Source organism: Lycium ferocissimum, chromosome 9, assembly GCF_029784015.1.
Source record: "Lycium ferocissimum isolate CSIRO_LF1 chromosome 9, AGI_CSIRO_Lferr_CH_V1, whole genome shotgun sequence".
Classification (NCBI taxonomy): Eukaryota; Viridiplantae; Streptophyta; class Magnoliopsida; order Solanales; family Solanaceae; genus Lycium; species Lycium ferocissimum.
The window spans coordinates 58,827,597-58,842,193 of record NC_081350.1 but is presented as its reverse complement, the minus strand read 5'-3'; the positions used below and the strand labels follow the sequence as shown (position 1 = coordinate 58,842,193).

General features: G+C 39.5%; 1 protein-coding gene across 1 annotated transcript; it reads right to left on the bottom strand.

Annotated features, from left to right (window-relative positions):
• Positions 1-59: 59 nt before the first annotated feature.
• On the bottom strand, positions 60-13,044 carry LOC132029414 (uncharacterized). Its single transcript, XM_059418690.1, has 2 exons — positions 12,926-13,044; positions 60-473 (listed from the first exon to the last, which is right to left on the bottom strand). Exons 1-2 carry the CDS (start codon positions 13,020-13,022, stop codon positions 142-144), a joined length of 429 nt encoding a protein of 142 aa, XP_059274673.1. The 5' UTR covers positions 13,023-13,044; the 3' UTR covers positions 60-141.
• Positions 13,045-14,597: the final 1,553 nt, after the last annotated feature.

Here is a 14,597-nt window from a genome sequence, read left to right as displayed (position 1 = left end):
TTCCACGAGTCGTGCAATTTCTCGACCGCACAGTGAGAGCAAATTTTCCCCCGGGAAGAGTGATTCCCTCGACCTTCAAGTCTTCAAGTAATTTTTTATATTCATTTATTTGGACTTTCATCTCCTTCACGTCACTCATCCTCATTGGTAAAATCTTCCAACTACAAACTTTTGTTTAGTAGCATCTTCAACAGTGAATTTCTTAATTAAGGCTTCCCAAATAGTTTTTGCTTCCTTACAACTGCAATACACATCAAACAGTTCGTTAGAAAGAGTTTGTAATATAGTATGGCGACATACCTTGTTGGCGTATTGCCATGACTCCTGCAATTTATTATCAGCATCTGCACTAGGTTGTGGTTCCAGCAGCGCATGTGCAACACCATGGACATCAATTAGTGAGAAATCACGTTCTTGCCAACGCTTAAAATTCTCATTAGCGAAAATTTCAATATTTGACACATCTAGGAATGGTTTTGTTACACCTTGGAAAATTTCGCGTTATCAAGACTGTAGACGGCTTAGTATGAGCTCAGGGGAGAGCAGAGTTGCACAAGGATTATGGATGAAGATTATGTTATCTGAGCATAAGAACATATATATATGACATTTGGAGAGTGTATGGAGTAAATCAGTTAACATGATCACTCGATGATAGCCCTCGAAACATGAGTTAAGGTGGGGCCCACATGTCGGGATTTTGTAAAGGATATATTAAAAGTGATACAAGTAGTACATGGAAAGTTTATCAAGTCCTAAGAAGGACCCATAAGCCAAATATGGACATAAGCCCTCCAAAAGGACGATTTAAGGAAACGTTTTCGGGTGATCTGACTTGGAGGGGCAAAAACGGCATTATAAGTTTGGAATTTGGAAAAACACCAAGAATAAAAGTTGTAGATAATTGAAGAGCTTTCCAACCATAGGTCGTGGGCCCTCACACGATGTCGGAATCAGAGAGTTATGGTCGTTTCCAAAGTCGCCAAATGGTTCCGCGGGCCCCACATGAATAAGTCGGTGGAATCGACCTAGAGGGGCTATAAATACCCCATCAGCCCTTTTTTTTCAGCATATTAACATTCCAAAGAGTCCTGTGTTCCTCTCAAAACATCTCCCAAATATTATAGTCCGATAAATCAAGAATTCGACAAGATTACGCCAAACTAGTCCGTGAAAGGCGATTGTTCTTGCTTCTACTTAAGCTTGGTATTGGAAAAGGTTGATGTGGCTGAGTTTTTTCAAGCATAAGGTATGTTATTTATCCCATCTTTTATGTTGAGTTTATTTGAAGGTCTAGCAAGCCTTAAAAATGAAACTAGTCATGGAGAAAAGGTCATAGAGTGTTGTATTGTAGTTGTTGTGTTTACGGGCCGTTTTGGACGTGTTGTGGCCGTGTGGATGGACTGATTTACGCATATAAAAATGGTATCTAACATGGTTGTCATATTGATGAGATTATACTCCCTGATGGGATGGAAGAAAGTGCATATTGTTGTTGTATGTTGAAAAACGTCGTGCGGGGACGTTTATGGAATATGTTGGTATGAATAATAGTGTTATTGATGTTGGTATTATTGTTGTTGTTGATTGGTTGCCGAATTGTAATTTTGGGCTAGACATATAAACAAGGGAGATGCCGCCCGATTTTCGTGTAATATAGAATAGTTTGATTTGAAATTTGGTACAAGTGTGATAAACAAAGAGTCTAACGTTAGTGTGAATCCTTTTAAGTGTAGGCTTACGAGCTTGGACGAATAAGCGTAGCTAATAAGAATGAACGGTATGTAAAGCTTATCCTTTCTTTCTTTTGGCATGTCCTAGATGTAAGTATGATACGATACGAGCCTTGGGTAACTCTACTCTTAAGATCCGAGCATGTTCACGATTTTTATTCACTTCTTGATATCCGCACTCTTAATATAGTCGAGCTATTGCCCTCGAGTCTTTTGTATGTCTGGATAATGAATGTTGCATAAAGAGTTTTTATTCCGAAAGTGTTCTATAACATATAATGTCCCTAACTTTCATATATGGTCTCGGATTGCTATGATATGTTCGTAGAGAATTCTATAATGAATAATGCCCGTAACTTTCATGGGCGGGCTCGGATTGGCTTGATACATGTTTATGATCCCTGAGACGTTATGTGACATATTTCGTAATGATATTTCAAGAGTCCTGAGTGTGACTATTATTCGGATATTCGAGCGTTGATTTGACATTACTTATCTATCGAGTCTGAAATGATGATTTATATGCATATGGTTTCTCACTACTCGCTCGCCACTCGTTATTATATCTTTCATCGAGTCCCCTTGGGCCGGTATGCTTTCGTAGCTTTCACCGCATTGTTCACCGAGTCCTTCACTAGAGGGCCGGGTGCGCGTATATATATATGATGATGTGATGGCACCGGCCACGTGATGGGCCGAGTATGATATACATGATGGAGACATGATCTCGTTCATCGAACCCGTCACTGTAGGCCGGGTACGGTATATATATGATTACTTCACCGAGTCCCTCACTAGAGGGCCGGGTACGGTATATACATATGATGATATGATGACATGATGATATGATGATTCTATTCACCGAGTCCCTCACTCGAGGGCCGGGACACGTTATATATGCATATGTACAAGATGATTATTCACTTATGTTTCTAAGTCCCATAATGAATTGGATATGATATTGACATGCATGATTTATGTTTCAAAGGCAAGCCTTATGGTTTTTAAGTTATTGTACTAGTTTTCTACATTCCTTATTTCGGCATGATCCTGTTTTTTACCGTATTCCATGCTTTACATGCTCGGACATATTCGTACCGACCCCTCTCTTCGGGGTCGCGTTTCATGCCACGCAGTATACGAGTGAGCAGAGGATATTAGTAGAAGATGTTCCACCCGGATTGGCGAGCTCCATTTCTTAGGCCGCCGCGTCGTGTATCTATGTTATGGTATCTTGAGTTATGTTAGAGACTTTGCGGACGGGGTCACGTATATAACATGTCGATTTTGTGACGCTCTGTAAGCCGATGTATCATTATGCATTATGTTACGTATTTCGTATGATTACGTGATTTTACTTGATTTGAGAAGGACGGAAAACATGTTTTTTTGAAAAGCTTACATTATGCATTCATTTCATAATTTAAGAGTCCAGTAAGATTATGAGTGTCACGAGGATCAGCGGGTTCGCTCGGCCCTAAGTAAGGGTCGGGTGCCCATCATGCCCTATCAAAAGTTGGGGTGTGACAAATTGGTATCAGAGCGGTTCGTCCTAGGGGTTGCACTCGCAAAGTCGTGTCCAAAGGGAGAGTCCCGTTTATGTGTGAAGCGCGCCACATTTATAAACAGAGGCTACGGCATCTAGGGTGGTTACTCTTCTTTCACATCCGAGATCGTGCCATAGAGCCAAGCCATAGGGAATGAGATTCCTTATACTAACCTTTGATTTGAGAAGAATGGCATCGACAGAAGAAAGTGACTAGCGATATTGGAAGTTACCAAGCACGCAGGTAAGCAAAGGTATGAAAGATATATGTCGGGTAAGATATTGAAGTACGATTGAAATACAAGTTGAAGGTTAAAAGGGAAAGTAAACAAGAAAGTGTAACAGGTGCAGTTTGAGTTGGGCATACGAGGTATGTTCATCATTTTTAAATCGTTGTTGATATTGGGAGCCCAATGTGTGGCGTGATATGAGATGATATACATATATACATATGTTGGCCTGTGAGGCATTGTTGGTATTTCTACGCGTGCGAGTTTTGAGATAGTAACAAAGAGGAAACTCTGCAAAAATTTTCCTAGAAATAAAGGGAGAATGAGATATAGGTTTGTAATATGTCTTGAAAGGTCGTGCCGATAGTAATGATAAGGTTTGACTAAGCTGCGAGTACGGCTGACCTCGAGAAAAAATTAATTGCGGAATCGGAAGTAATAGTATGATTAAGACAAGAGTACAGAGGAAAAGAATTGTGATGGATACGAATGTATTGATAAGACAAACTTGTGAGATATTAAGGATAAAGTGGACCGTAAAGGGTAAAGGGTTAAGAAGTGTTATGCTATAGGATTGATTACGAATAAGATATAATGCGGATATAATGAGGATTGTTATGAAAATAAGTAAAGCCTAGTGAGAAAGTGGCCAAAGCTATGATGTGATCTATGTAGCTAGAAGATAAAGGCAAGTGTGAAACGGAAAAACGAGCTATAGAACGAATAAGGAAGGCTTATCAAGTTCGTAGGACGATTTTGGAATAAGGGTTATATAATAATGGAAATGATAGCGACCATAAGAAAAGAACGAGTAATTGGAAGAAGGAAATATGAAGGGAGCGAGATAACGGTGTAGTAATAGACCATGACATGTGTAGCTAAGGACACGGGTACTATAAGTGACGGGACAGAAAGGCTTGGTTATAGAAAGGATGAGGAACGAGGTAAAATGAGAGCGAGAAATCCAGCGCCGATAACCAAGTATTTATAAGTAACGGCGATCAAGGTGTGTTCATCACCTTTGGGAATCTGGAAGTCTAGGACGGAAAGTAGTCATATCCATAGGTGAAAAGTGAGTATTGAGGATTGAAAAAGGGCTAAAATAGTAATTGTGGAGTCAGAAGAGTAAGAGACCCTTTCTAATTCGGAGAGAGATGTGTTACGAGAACGTTTCGAAATCTGTTAAGACTTCAACTTACTCGCATTACATGATGAAGGTCATGCGGTGAGGTGGACGCCGTCTTACTAGCATTAAAGCATCGTATCTTATCAGAGTTCCAAGGTTAAGCGTCCGGAGTGAGAGAAATTTTAAGATGGGTGACCACCTGGGAAGTGTACTAAAAGTCCTATAAAGTCAAACACAGGAGAGCCAAATGGGAAGCTAGAGTAGCCTAAAAGAAATTAGAGTATACAGAGTGGGCAGAAACCTTAAGAGGTCACATAGAACGCGGACCGAACCAAGAAGAGAAAGAAGGTGCATCACGGCTCTGGAAGCAGGGCAAGTTGAATAGCATTTGGAAGTATTTGTAAGCAAGATAGTAGCAATTAGGTATGTATATAGGTATGCACAAGATATCCCATACATGGCTATATCAGTGGGTATGTGTATCCCGACAACTAATGTTGCAGTGTAGGGAAGGCATTAATCGAACAGGGTAACGGAGTTTAAGGGACAAAACAAAAGATATGGTACCGAAGCGTTACAAGGTAAACGTTTCGATTGTTCCCACTACCGGTTAAGATTGGGAAGTCCTAATACAACGATATTTGGAAAAGAAGAAAGGTGAGTAGATGGAAGGCAAGGAGAGAGTGTAAATTGTAAGAATTCCTCTCTAACAGCAAGAAGTAGTAGGACACTCGGAAGACTCGGATGCACAGCGGCGACATAAACGCATAGTTAAGAAGGATTATGAGTAAGTGAGCTAAATGGGCGAAAGGATTGGTAGCGGATGGAAAGGCATAGGAATATTGACAGGAACGGCGGTATAGACACAAATCGAAGAAGAACTTAGGGTAAGAAACCTTAGAGATATTATAAGAAAGTCGAGAAGAGAGATAAGGATTTAGGTATAACCGAAAACTTCGCAAGACGTAGTGAATCTCGACGTCCCCATTAACTCGTGAGTCCGGAGACGCCGTTAGTCATGAAAGACGAAGTACGAAAAAGAAAGCATCGGAATTGGATACCCTTATGAGTATTCCAGTTAAATACGAGAAGTGTAGCTAGCGAGAAGATAAATACGTCAGACCATGTGATGAAGGAACTTCAGTTTTAAGAAGGTCATGAAGGGCGGCACATAATTATCGGAGATAATGGACGTTTGGAAACTATTGGCGTACAAGGGTCCCCTAATGCGGGGGAAGAACAAAGTTGGAATTGCAAAGAGTTACGATAGTCTCAAGCTCAAAAAAGAAATTTACTAGCTCGGGAATAAAGTTCGAGTCGTATTGTCATATCGGGAAGGTAATGGAAAGAAGTAGAAATGAATTGACAATACGGGTACCATGAGGTAGACATGCGGAGAGGGAGTATGGAAGAGAACTCAAGAGAGCACCTTACGTCAAGAGGAACTACGATATTTTTAGACCATGATTTGAATCCCTCGTATTGGGTAAATTCGCACTTTGTACCTAAATATGCAACAACATGTAATCTTAAGGGCAATGAAAAGAGCAAGAAAGGTCTACGAGTCAAATTCACAAAGGATGATAGAGAGGATGATGAACCTAAAGGACACTCGGGGGGATGACAAGAGGAGATTTTGCACCAAAAAGGATAACAATTGTGTTAAAAGGAACAACGATTGGTAGTTCGTAAATTTTGAAGATGACCGCTCCTATGAATGGAGACAAAAGAGTTCACCGGATATTAGAAAACATCTCACGGATTACTAATTATGCTAAACATGAAAGCATATGCTATGGAATTATATGAACCCGTCAACGTGAAGCTATGCCCACCTATCATTGCAAAAAGGTCATATCGAAAGCTAGGAAGGAATAACGACGATAAAGTGATCACAAAAGGTACAAGAAAATCGAAGCTAGGTATATATATGTGGTAAGAGAGTCGTAATGGAGTAAGAATTGTCGTAGCCCTATGCTTTGAGTTGTATTGGGAGATTTAAAGGAATTCAAAATGTAGGTGAAAGAAACAGTTGTGGCAAGAGCTCAAAAAGGTGGCAAGTTACAAATTTAATTGAACTCGAATTATGAATTGCCATAAGTGTAACTATGCTGTGAAGGATAGTAAAGGGTGAATAACCATTATGTATATACGTACTTGGGATCGATGGAAGTGGTCAAGGAAAGAGAAAAAGAGAAATACTTACGGGATAATAAATAGTCTCTTACACCATGTCAAGCGCTTGAGACAAAACAAGAGCGAGTCTTTTCGATTTCCGACCGTGTAAATGAGGGCAAAAAAGGTGAAAAAGCCGATTACAGCCATTGGAGTTGTGTCGAGAAGATGCAAGATCGTAGGTACTTGTGTTACGATATAAAGTCCATTCGAGTTTTCGCGTCGTGGTCATAGGAGGATTGGGAGGACCAAGAACTAAGGGATTAAGCTTCCGAGGCTTTAAAGGAAAGTGGGGCAAGGTTTAGTACGGGAAATTTTGGTTTAACGGCTTATTAGAGTTGTAATGGAAAACATGTGCAAGTGATTGACAACGACACTTAGAGTTCTAGATTGGCGATTGGGTATTTCGAAAGTGTCACCCATGTAGTTATACTACGAGGAGCGACTATAGCCATACCGGATCGTCGAGTAGAAAGTTGCGTATTAAAAACATGACTTCCGTTAAGGTATTGTGGCGGAACAATAACGGGGAGGAAATGACCCGGAAGGAATATATAAAATAAGTATCCCTACTTATTTCCTAATTGTAATCTAAATTCCTAGAGTGGTTATGTTGGTTGATAAATAAACTGTATGTGGTAGCTTGTTACACCTTGAAAAATTTCCCCTTAAGCGTACAGTGGATAGGCTAATGAGGGGTACGATGTATAGGGGGTTTGGACAAGTAAGAACTAGTATGTGATGATTCTAATTAAGAACTTCAAAGATATTAGACTTGAAGAGAGAACGTTGTTAAGGGAATCGAGTTATAAGTTAGTATGTTGGATGCAAACTAGGAGTATTGAGTTATTGATGCCTCGTGGTTATTATGGGGAAGAGTTTATAACATCCCCTAGATCTATAATGAAGTGATGAACAAGTGCTAAGAAGGTCCCATAAGGATTTGAGATCAAACGAAACGACAAGAAAATTTGGCGGTTAAAAGGATTTCCAACCACTTCCACGCCCATATAATGTTCCACGGACCGTGGAATGGTTCGGGAAAGTATGGTCAGCTGGTCGTGAACCACGACCAGTTCACGACCAACAAAGGGTTCCACGGACCGTGAAGTCGCCGTGGAAGTCAACGACCGAGGATGTTCCAAGTCTTTAAATGTGATCCCACTTCATTTATTTCATTTCCATTCACGTCTTCAACCCCTCCACACCTCTAGAACCTTCCAAACATTTCATCCACAAGAAAACTAAGGAGATCAAGGATTGATAACAAGATTTGAGGAGAATCAAGCCTAAGGAACTCCATTAAAATTAAGGTCAAGAAATCTCAATGAGGAAGAACTAGGGTTTTGGTGCTAAGGGTGAATCACCACTCCAAGCTTGTCTTCCTCTATTGTTTAAGGTAAGTTTCATGATCCTTACATGCTATTTGAAGTATTTCTAAGTTGAGATTCATGGATTGTAGAAGAGCACCACAAATGGGTCATTAAATGGATGAATATTGTCATTAGTGAGTAATAGTGAATTGAATCATGGAAATGAATATGTTAATGACATAAATGTGTTATAAATGACCTATAGAACATGAAATGAGTATTGGATACGAAAGAATACGACGATAGATTTTTAGTCATAATTATGGGAAATTGAGGTGAGTTATGAAATGCGAATCATATGAATGAATGACGATTGTTGTTAGCGACATTGTGATGATTATTATGAATGTTGGGAGTTGATATGAAATATGGCGGAAAGTAGTATAAACAAAGGAGATGCTGCCCAAATTTCTATAGCTTAGAGAACATGTTTTCCCGATTATATAGCTAATGTCGATACGATTCCATTGAAGGTATACGAGTGCATTTAAGGAGCAAGCGAGCAATAGAATAGTAAAGCGGAAAAGGTATGTGGGGCTAGTCCTTTCTTTCCAAGGCATGAGTCATATGACATGAATTTTCCTCCTTTACTATGAATGTTCCTATCTCTAAGAAGGTAAAGATCCTCATTCATGAATAGCCATACGAGATAAGGCATACGATGACTATGATAAAGAAAAGTTTAGAAATACTATAGCCTTTGACATGATGCTCCTAAGAAGCTAATGATGCTATATATATGCAATCAAATGGTATTGATCATGATGTCCACTCACCTTATGCTTGTTCCACAAGGTGAGGCAAAATACGTAGAAAGCTTTCTAACGACATCGGGGTCCACGACCTTACGTCACCCGATCAAGTATGAATAGCTAACAGTCTCTACGCATGTAATATAATAAGTATATGATGATAAGCATACTATGATGAGTTATGATACGCATGTTATGAAAGACATATATTGATAAGTATGTTATGAAAAGCATAATTTTGATGGGCATGTTATGATAAGCATGATGTAACGAATGTATAACGATATCACACCGCGCCTATATGGTCGCGGCAGCCACCGCACAAAGCGGGCAGCTATACACCATGACCAAACGGCATGGCGCCGCCACTAGTGGACGGCATGAGATCATCTCCGGACGCTTTGAGGGGACGCGGGCTAACACTATTGATTATTCCACCGCACCTCAACCTTTTTTATTACGATTATTGTATATGAGATATGATGATGAGCACGAAAGTAAGTCAAGCATGCATGATCATCCATGATTCGTCAAGGTACGTATTGCTCCTTGTTTTATGCCTCCTGCTACTAATGTTTCATTATTGTTTATGCTTCGTAACATACTCGGCACAATATTCGTACCGACGTCCTTTAGACGTGTTCACCCGGTAGACGGGGAGGTGATCCGTATCCAAGGAGCTTGATTTGAGAGCACTCCATACCGGATGCTAATTTACAAGTATCATTCTTTTGGTACATATGTTTGTATATTCCTATTTTGGGCACGACGGGGTCTGTCTTTCGTATGTCTAGTATTCCAAAGAGTAGGCTCGTAGATATATGAAGTGTGGGTAGTCTGGTCCCATGGCTTTTATGTATATGCACATATATAATATTTTGGATAGCCGAAGGGCTTATGTTTATAAAAAGCTAATGTATTTCAGAAAGATTCCAGTTTTACATAATTCGAGCATATATATGAATGATAGTGGATAATGTGTGTGGTGTTCGGTGGTTAGCCCCGTATACCCGTCGTGGCCCGTAGCTCGGGTCGTGACATAGCTATAAAAGGAACTCCCCCGAAGTGCCTATAAGACCCTGTAAGACTAGTTTAACATTCGAGGACGAATGTTTCTAAGGGAAGGATGTTACACCTTGAAAATTTCGCGTTATCAAGGCTCGTAGACGGCTTAGTATGAGCTCGGGGAGAGCAAAGTTGCACAAGGATTATGGATGAAGATTATGTTATCTGAGCATAAGAACATATATATGACATTTGGAGAGTGTATGGAGTAAATCGGTTAACATGATCACTCGATGATAGCCCTCGAAACCATGAGTTAAGGTGGGCCCACATGTCGGGATTTTGTAAAGGATATATTAAAAGTGATACAAGTAGTACATGGAAAGTTGAGCAAGCCAGAAGGACCCATAAGCCAAATATGGACATAAGCCCTCCAAAAGGACGATTTAAGGAAACGTTTTCGGATGATCTGACTTGGAGGGGAAAAAACGGCATTATAAGTTTGGAATTTGAAAAAACACCAAGAATAAAAGTTGTAGATAATTGAAAGAGCTTTCCAACCATAGGTCGTGGGCCCTCACACAATATCGGAATCAAGAGTTATGGCCATTTTAAGAGCAAGACCCCAAGCTGTCAAATGGTTCCGCGGGCCCCACATGAATAAGTCGGTGGAACCGACCTAGGGGGGCTATAAATACCCCATCAGCCCTTTTTTTCAGCATATTAACATTCCAAAGAGTCCTAGAAGCCTCTCAAAACATCTCCCAAATATTATAGTCCGATAAATCAAGAATTGACAAGATTACGCCAAACTAGTCCGTGAAAGGCTATTGTTCTTGCTTCTACTTAAGCTTGGTATTGGAAAAGGTTGATGTGGCTGAGTTTTTTTTTCAAGCATAAGGTATGTTATTTATCCCATCTTTTATGTTGAGTTTATTTGAAGGTCTAGCAAGCCTTAAAAATGAAACTAAAAAAAAAGAAAAGTCATAGAGTGTTGTATTGTAGTTGTTGTGTTTATGGGCTATTTTGGACGTGTTGTGGCCGTGTGGATGGACTGATTTACGCATATAAAAATGGTATCTAACATGGTTGGCGTATTGATGAGATTATACTCCCTGATTGGGATGGAAGAAAGTGCATATTGTTGTTGTATGTTGAAAAACGTCGTGTGGGACGTTTATGGAATATGTTGGTATGAATAATAGTGTTGTTGATGTTGGTATTATTGTTGTTGTTGATTGGTTCTTTGAATTGTAATTTTGGGCTAGGCATATAAACGGGGGAGATGCTGCCCGATTTTCGGTAGAATATAGAATAGTTTGATTTGAAATTTGGTACAAGTGTGCAATAAAGAGTCTAACGTTAGTGTGAATCCTTTTAAGTGTAGGCTTATGAGCTTGGACGAATAAGCGTAGCTAATAAGAGGTGGAACAGGTATGTAAAGCTTATCCTTTTTTTCTTTTGGCATGTCCTAGATGTAAGTATGATACGATACGAGCCTTGGGGTAACTCTACTCTTAAGATCCGAGCATGTCTACGATTCTTATTCACTTCTTGATATCCGCACTCTTAATGTAGTCGAGCTATTGCCCTCGAGTCTTTTATATGTCTGGATAATGAATGTTGCATAAAGAGTTTTTATTCCGAAAGTGTTCTATAACGTATAATGTCCCTAACTTTCATATATGGTCTCGGATTGCTATGATATGTTCGTAGAGAATTCTATAATGAATAATGCCCGTAACTTTCATGGGCGGGCTCGGATTGTCTTGATACATGTTTACGATCCCTGAGACGTTATGTGACATATTTCGTAATGATATTTCAAGAGTCCTGAGTGTGACTATTATTCGGATATTCGAGCGTTGATTTGACATTACTTATCTATCGAGTCTGAAATGATGATTTATATGCATATGGTTTCTCACTACTCTGCTCGTGCCAGCTGTTATTATATCTTTCACCGAGTCCCGAGCCGGGTATGCTTTCGTGCGCAGTTTCACTGCATTGTTCACCGAGTCCCTCACTAGAGGGCCGGGTACGGTATATATATATGATGATGTGATGATGGCGCCAGCCCACAGGATGGGCCGAGTATGATATACATGATGGAGACATGATCTCATTCACCGAGTCCCTCACTAGAGGGCCGGGTACAGTATATATATGATTACTTCACCGAGTCCCTCACTAGAGGGCCGGGTACGGTATATATATGATTACTTCACCGAGTCCCTCACTAGAGGGCCGGTACGGTATATAAATATGATGATATGATGACATGATGATATGATGATTCTATTCACCGAGTCCCTCACTCGAGGGCCGGGACACGTTATATATGCATATGTATAAGATGATTATTCACTTATGTTTCTAGGTCCCATAATAAATTGGATATGATATTGACATGCATGATTTATGTTTCAAAGGCAAGCCTTATGGTTTTCTGGTTATTGTACTAGTTTTCTACATTCCTTATTTCAGTATGATCCTGTTTACCGTATTCCATGCTTTACATGCTCGACATATTCCGTACATCGACCCCTCTCTTCGGGGGTCGCGTTTCATGCCACGTGAGTGTATACGGTGAGTAGAGGATATTAGTAGAAAATGTTCCAATTTGGATTGGCGAGCTCCATTTCCTTCCGGAGTGCTGCCGAGTCAGGGTATCTATGTTATGGTATCTTAAGTTATGTTAGAAACTTTGCAGACATGGTCACGTAAATAACATGTCAGTCTTGTAAGCGGCTCTGTAAGCCGATGTATCATTATGCATTATGTTACAGATTTCGTATGATTACAGATTTTACTTGATTTGAGAAGGACGGAAAGCATGTTTTTTTGAAAAGCTTACATTATGCATTCATTTCATGATTTAAGAGTCCAGTAAGATTATGAGTGTCACGAGGATCAGCGGGTTCGCTCGGCCCTAAGTAAGGGTCGGGTGCCCATCATGCCCTATCAAAAGTTAGGGTGTGACAGGTTTGGCATATGTTAGAACGACTTGGGTTGAAGCAGCGGGAGCAACATTGGTATTGGTAGCATCAGTAGTATTTTCTGTAACAGCGTTGTTTGCCATAGTTTCTTAGATTGTTGGGAAAATCACAAAATAAAACCAGTATAATAATAATAAATATCAGCACTTGAAAAATAAATATTACTACGATAATATATTAACACAGTCTGACTTGAGTCGTGCTAGGCACTGTCCTAAGAAACTATTTCAGCAAAGCGAAATGTTTCTCCAGGATTAAACAAGCCTTTTTCTAATTAATTAGAGGATACAGGAATCAACAAATTTTAAATTATACCAGTAAGTTTTAGAAGGAAATATAGAACAACCATAAAAGAATAATTAAACAAAATGAGGGAACGTGAGGGATGTGGAACAGAAAAGAGAATTTCTTGATTTCATTCTGCTGGAGCATGAGCCTATTTATAGGCTTTAAAAGAGGATACGAACTTGCCAAGTGGCAAGCTTATTTGACAAAACATATTCATGCATATTGCCACATCATTATTTATTTGACACTCCAATTTTTTAAGTTAGACATTTGTCCTTCCACTTGTCTAAAGTTTGGTTAAGCCATTTGTTCAAAAAATTGGTGGAATACTACTACACCACCAGAAATCATTCAAGATGGAATTAAAGAATTAATAAGGTGAATTAAAGTTCAAGTGACATTTGTTACAGTTACCATTCAAGGTGGAATATTTAGAGAATTAATGACAGGTTTTTGAGCTTTCAATTAAATGATAATATCTATGGAGTGTCACAACCCATTTCGCGAGTCATGAAGGCACCCACACTATCTCTCTGGTGGGAGAACCCTTTCCTTAATGATATCATTTAAAAGAAAGACATGCATAAATGAATAAGACAATTTTATATTTAAAGACTTACTTTATGAGTATAACAGTGCGGTAATATTTAAAAGCGTTACAACCCCAAAATCTGATCTTAAATTGTACAATAGCTTCTAAAAAGAAATACATATTCGAGTACTGACATTACAAATCACTAAGTAATGGAATAAGATCTTGTCTGAAGAAAAGAAAATAGACAGAATAACATAAGAAGAGGTCCAGGGCTGCAGGTCCGGCTAATAGCTCACCCTAAGCCTCCGATGGATATCCTCGGGATCAATCATGAGGTCTCGAACAACCTTGGATCAACTCTGCACTCCACAAGGAGTGCAACAAGAGTAGTATGAGTACAACACTAGTACTCGTAGGCATCATAGGCCGACAACGATTAGATAACACATATAATAAGAAGAAATCAACAAGTAGAGCAGATAAGTAATCAAGTACATCCACGGAAGCATGTTCAAGTATAAGTTCAGAATAAGTAGATAAGAATGCCAAGTAAACAGTCATGAGTAAACAAATGAATGTAATGCAATGCCCCCCCCCCCGTGCCACCTCTCCAATCCCATCCACACATGTTAAGGGCTATGCCTCAAAGTCATGACCCATAGGGGACCTGCGAAGTCCATATACCAAATGCCACACAGGCTATCATTATTACCATTTGCCACACAAGCTATCATTGTTACCATTTGCCACACATGCTTCCATCATTTTCTCAACATCATAATCAATCATGTATGTAAATGGATGGTATGTCAATGCATAGAATTGGCAAAAGTCA

Coding starts and splice junctions, on each gene's coding strand:
- LOC132029414 (XM_059418690.1), bottom strand. CDS start 13,022: ATGGCAAACAACGCTGTTACAGAAAATACTACTGATGCTACCAATACC. Junction 474..12,925: donor CGTTCTAACATATGCCAAAC/CTGTCACACCCT, acceptor GTGTAACAAAAC/CATTCCTAGATGTGTCAAAT.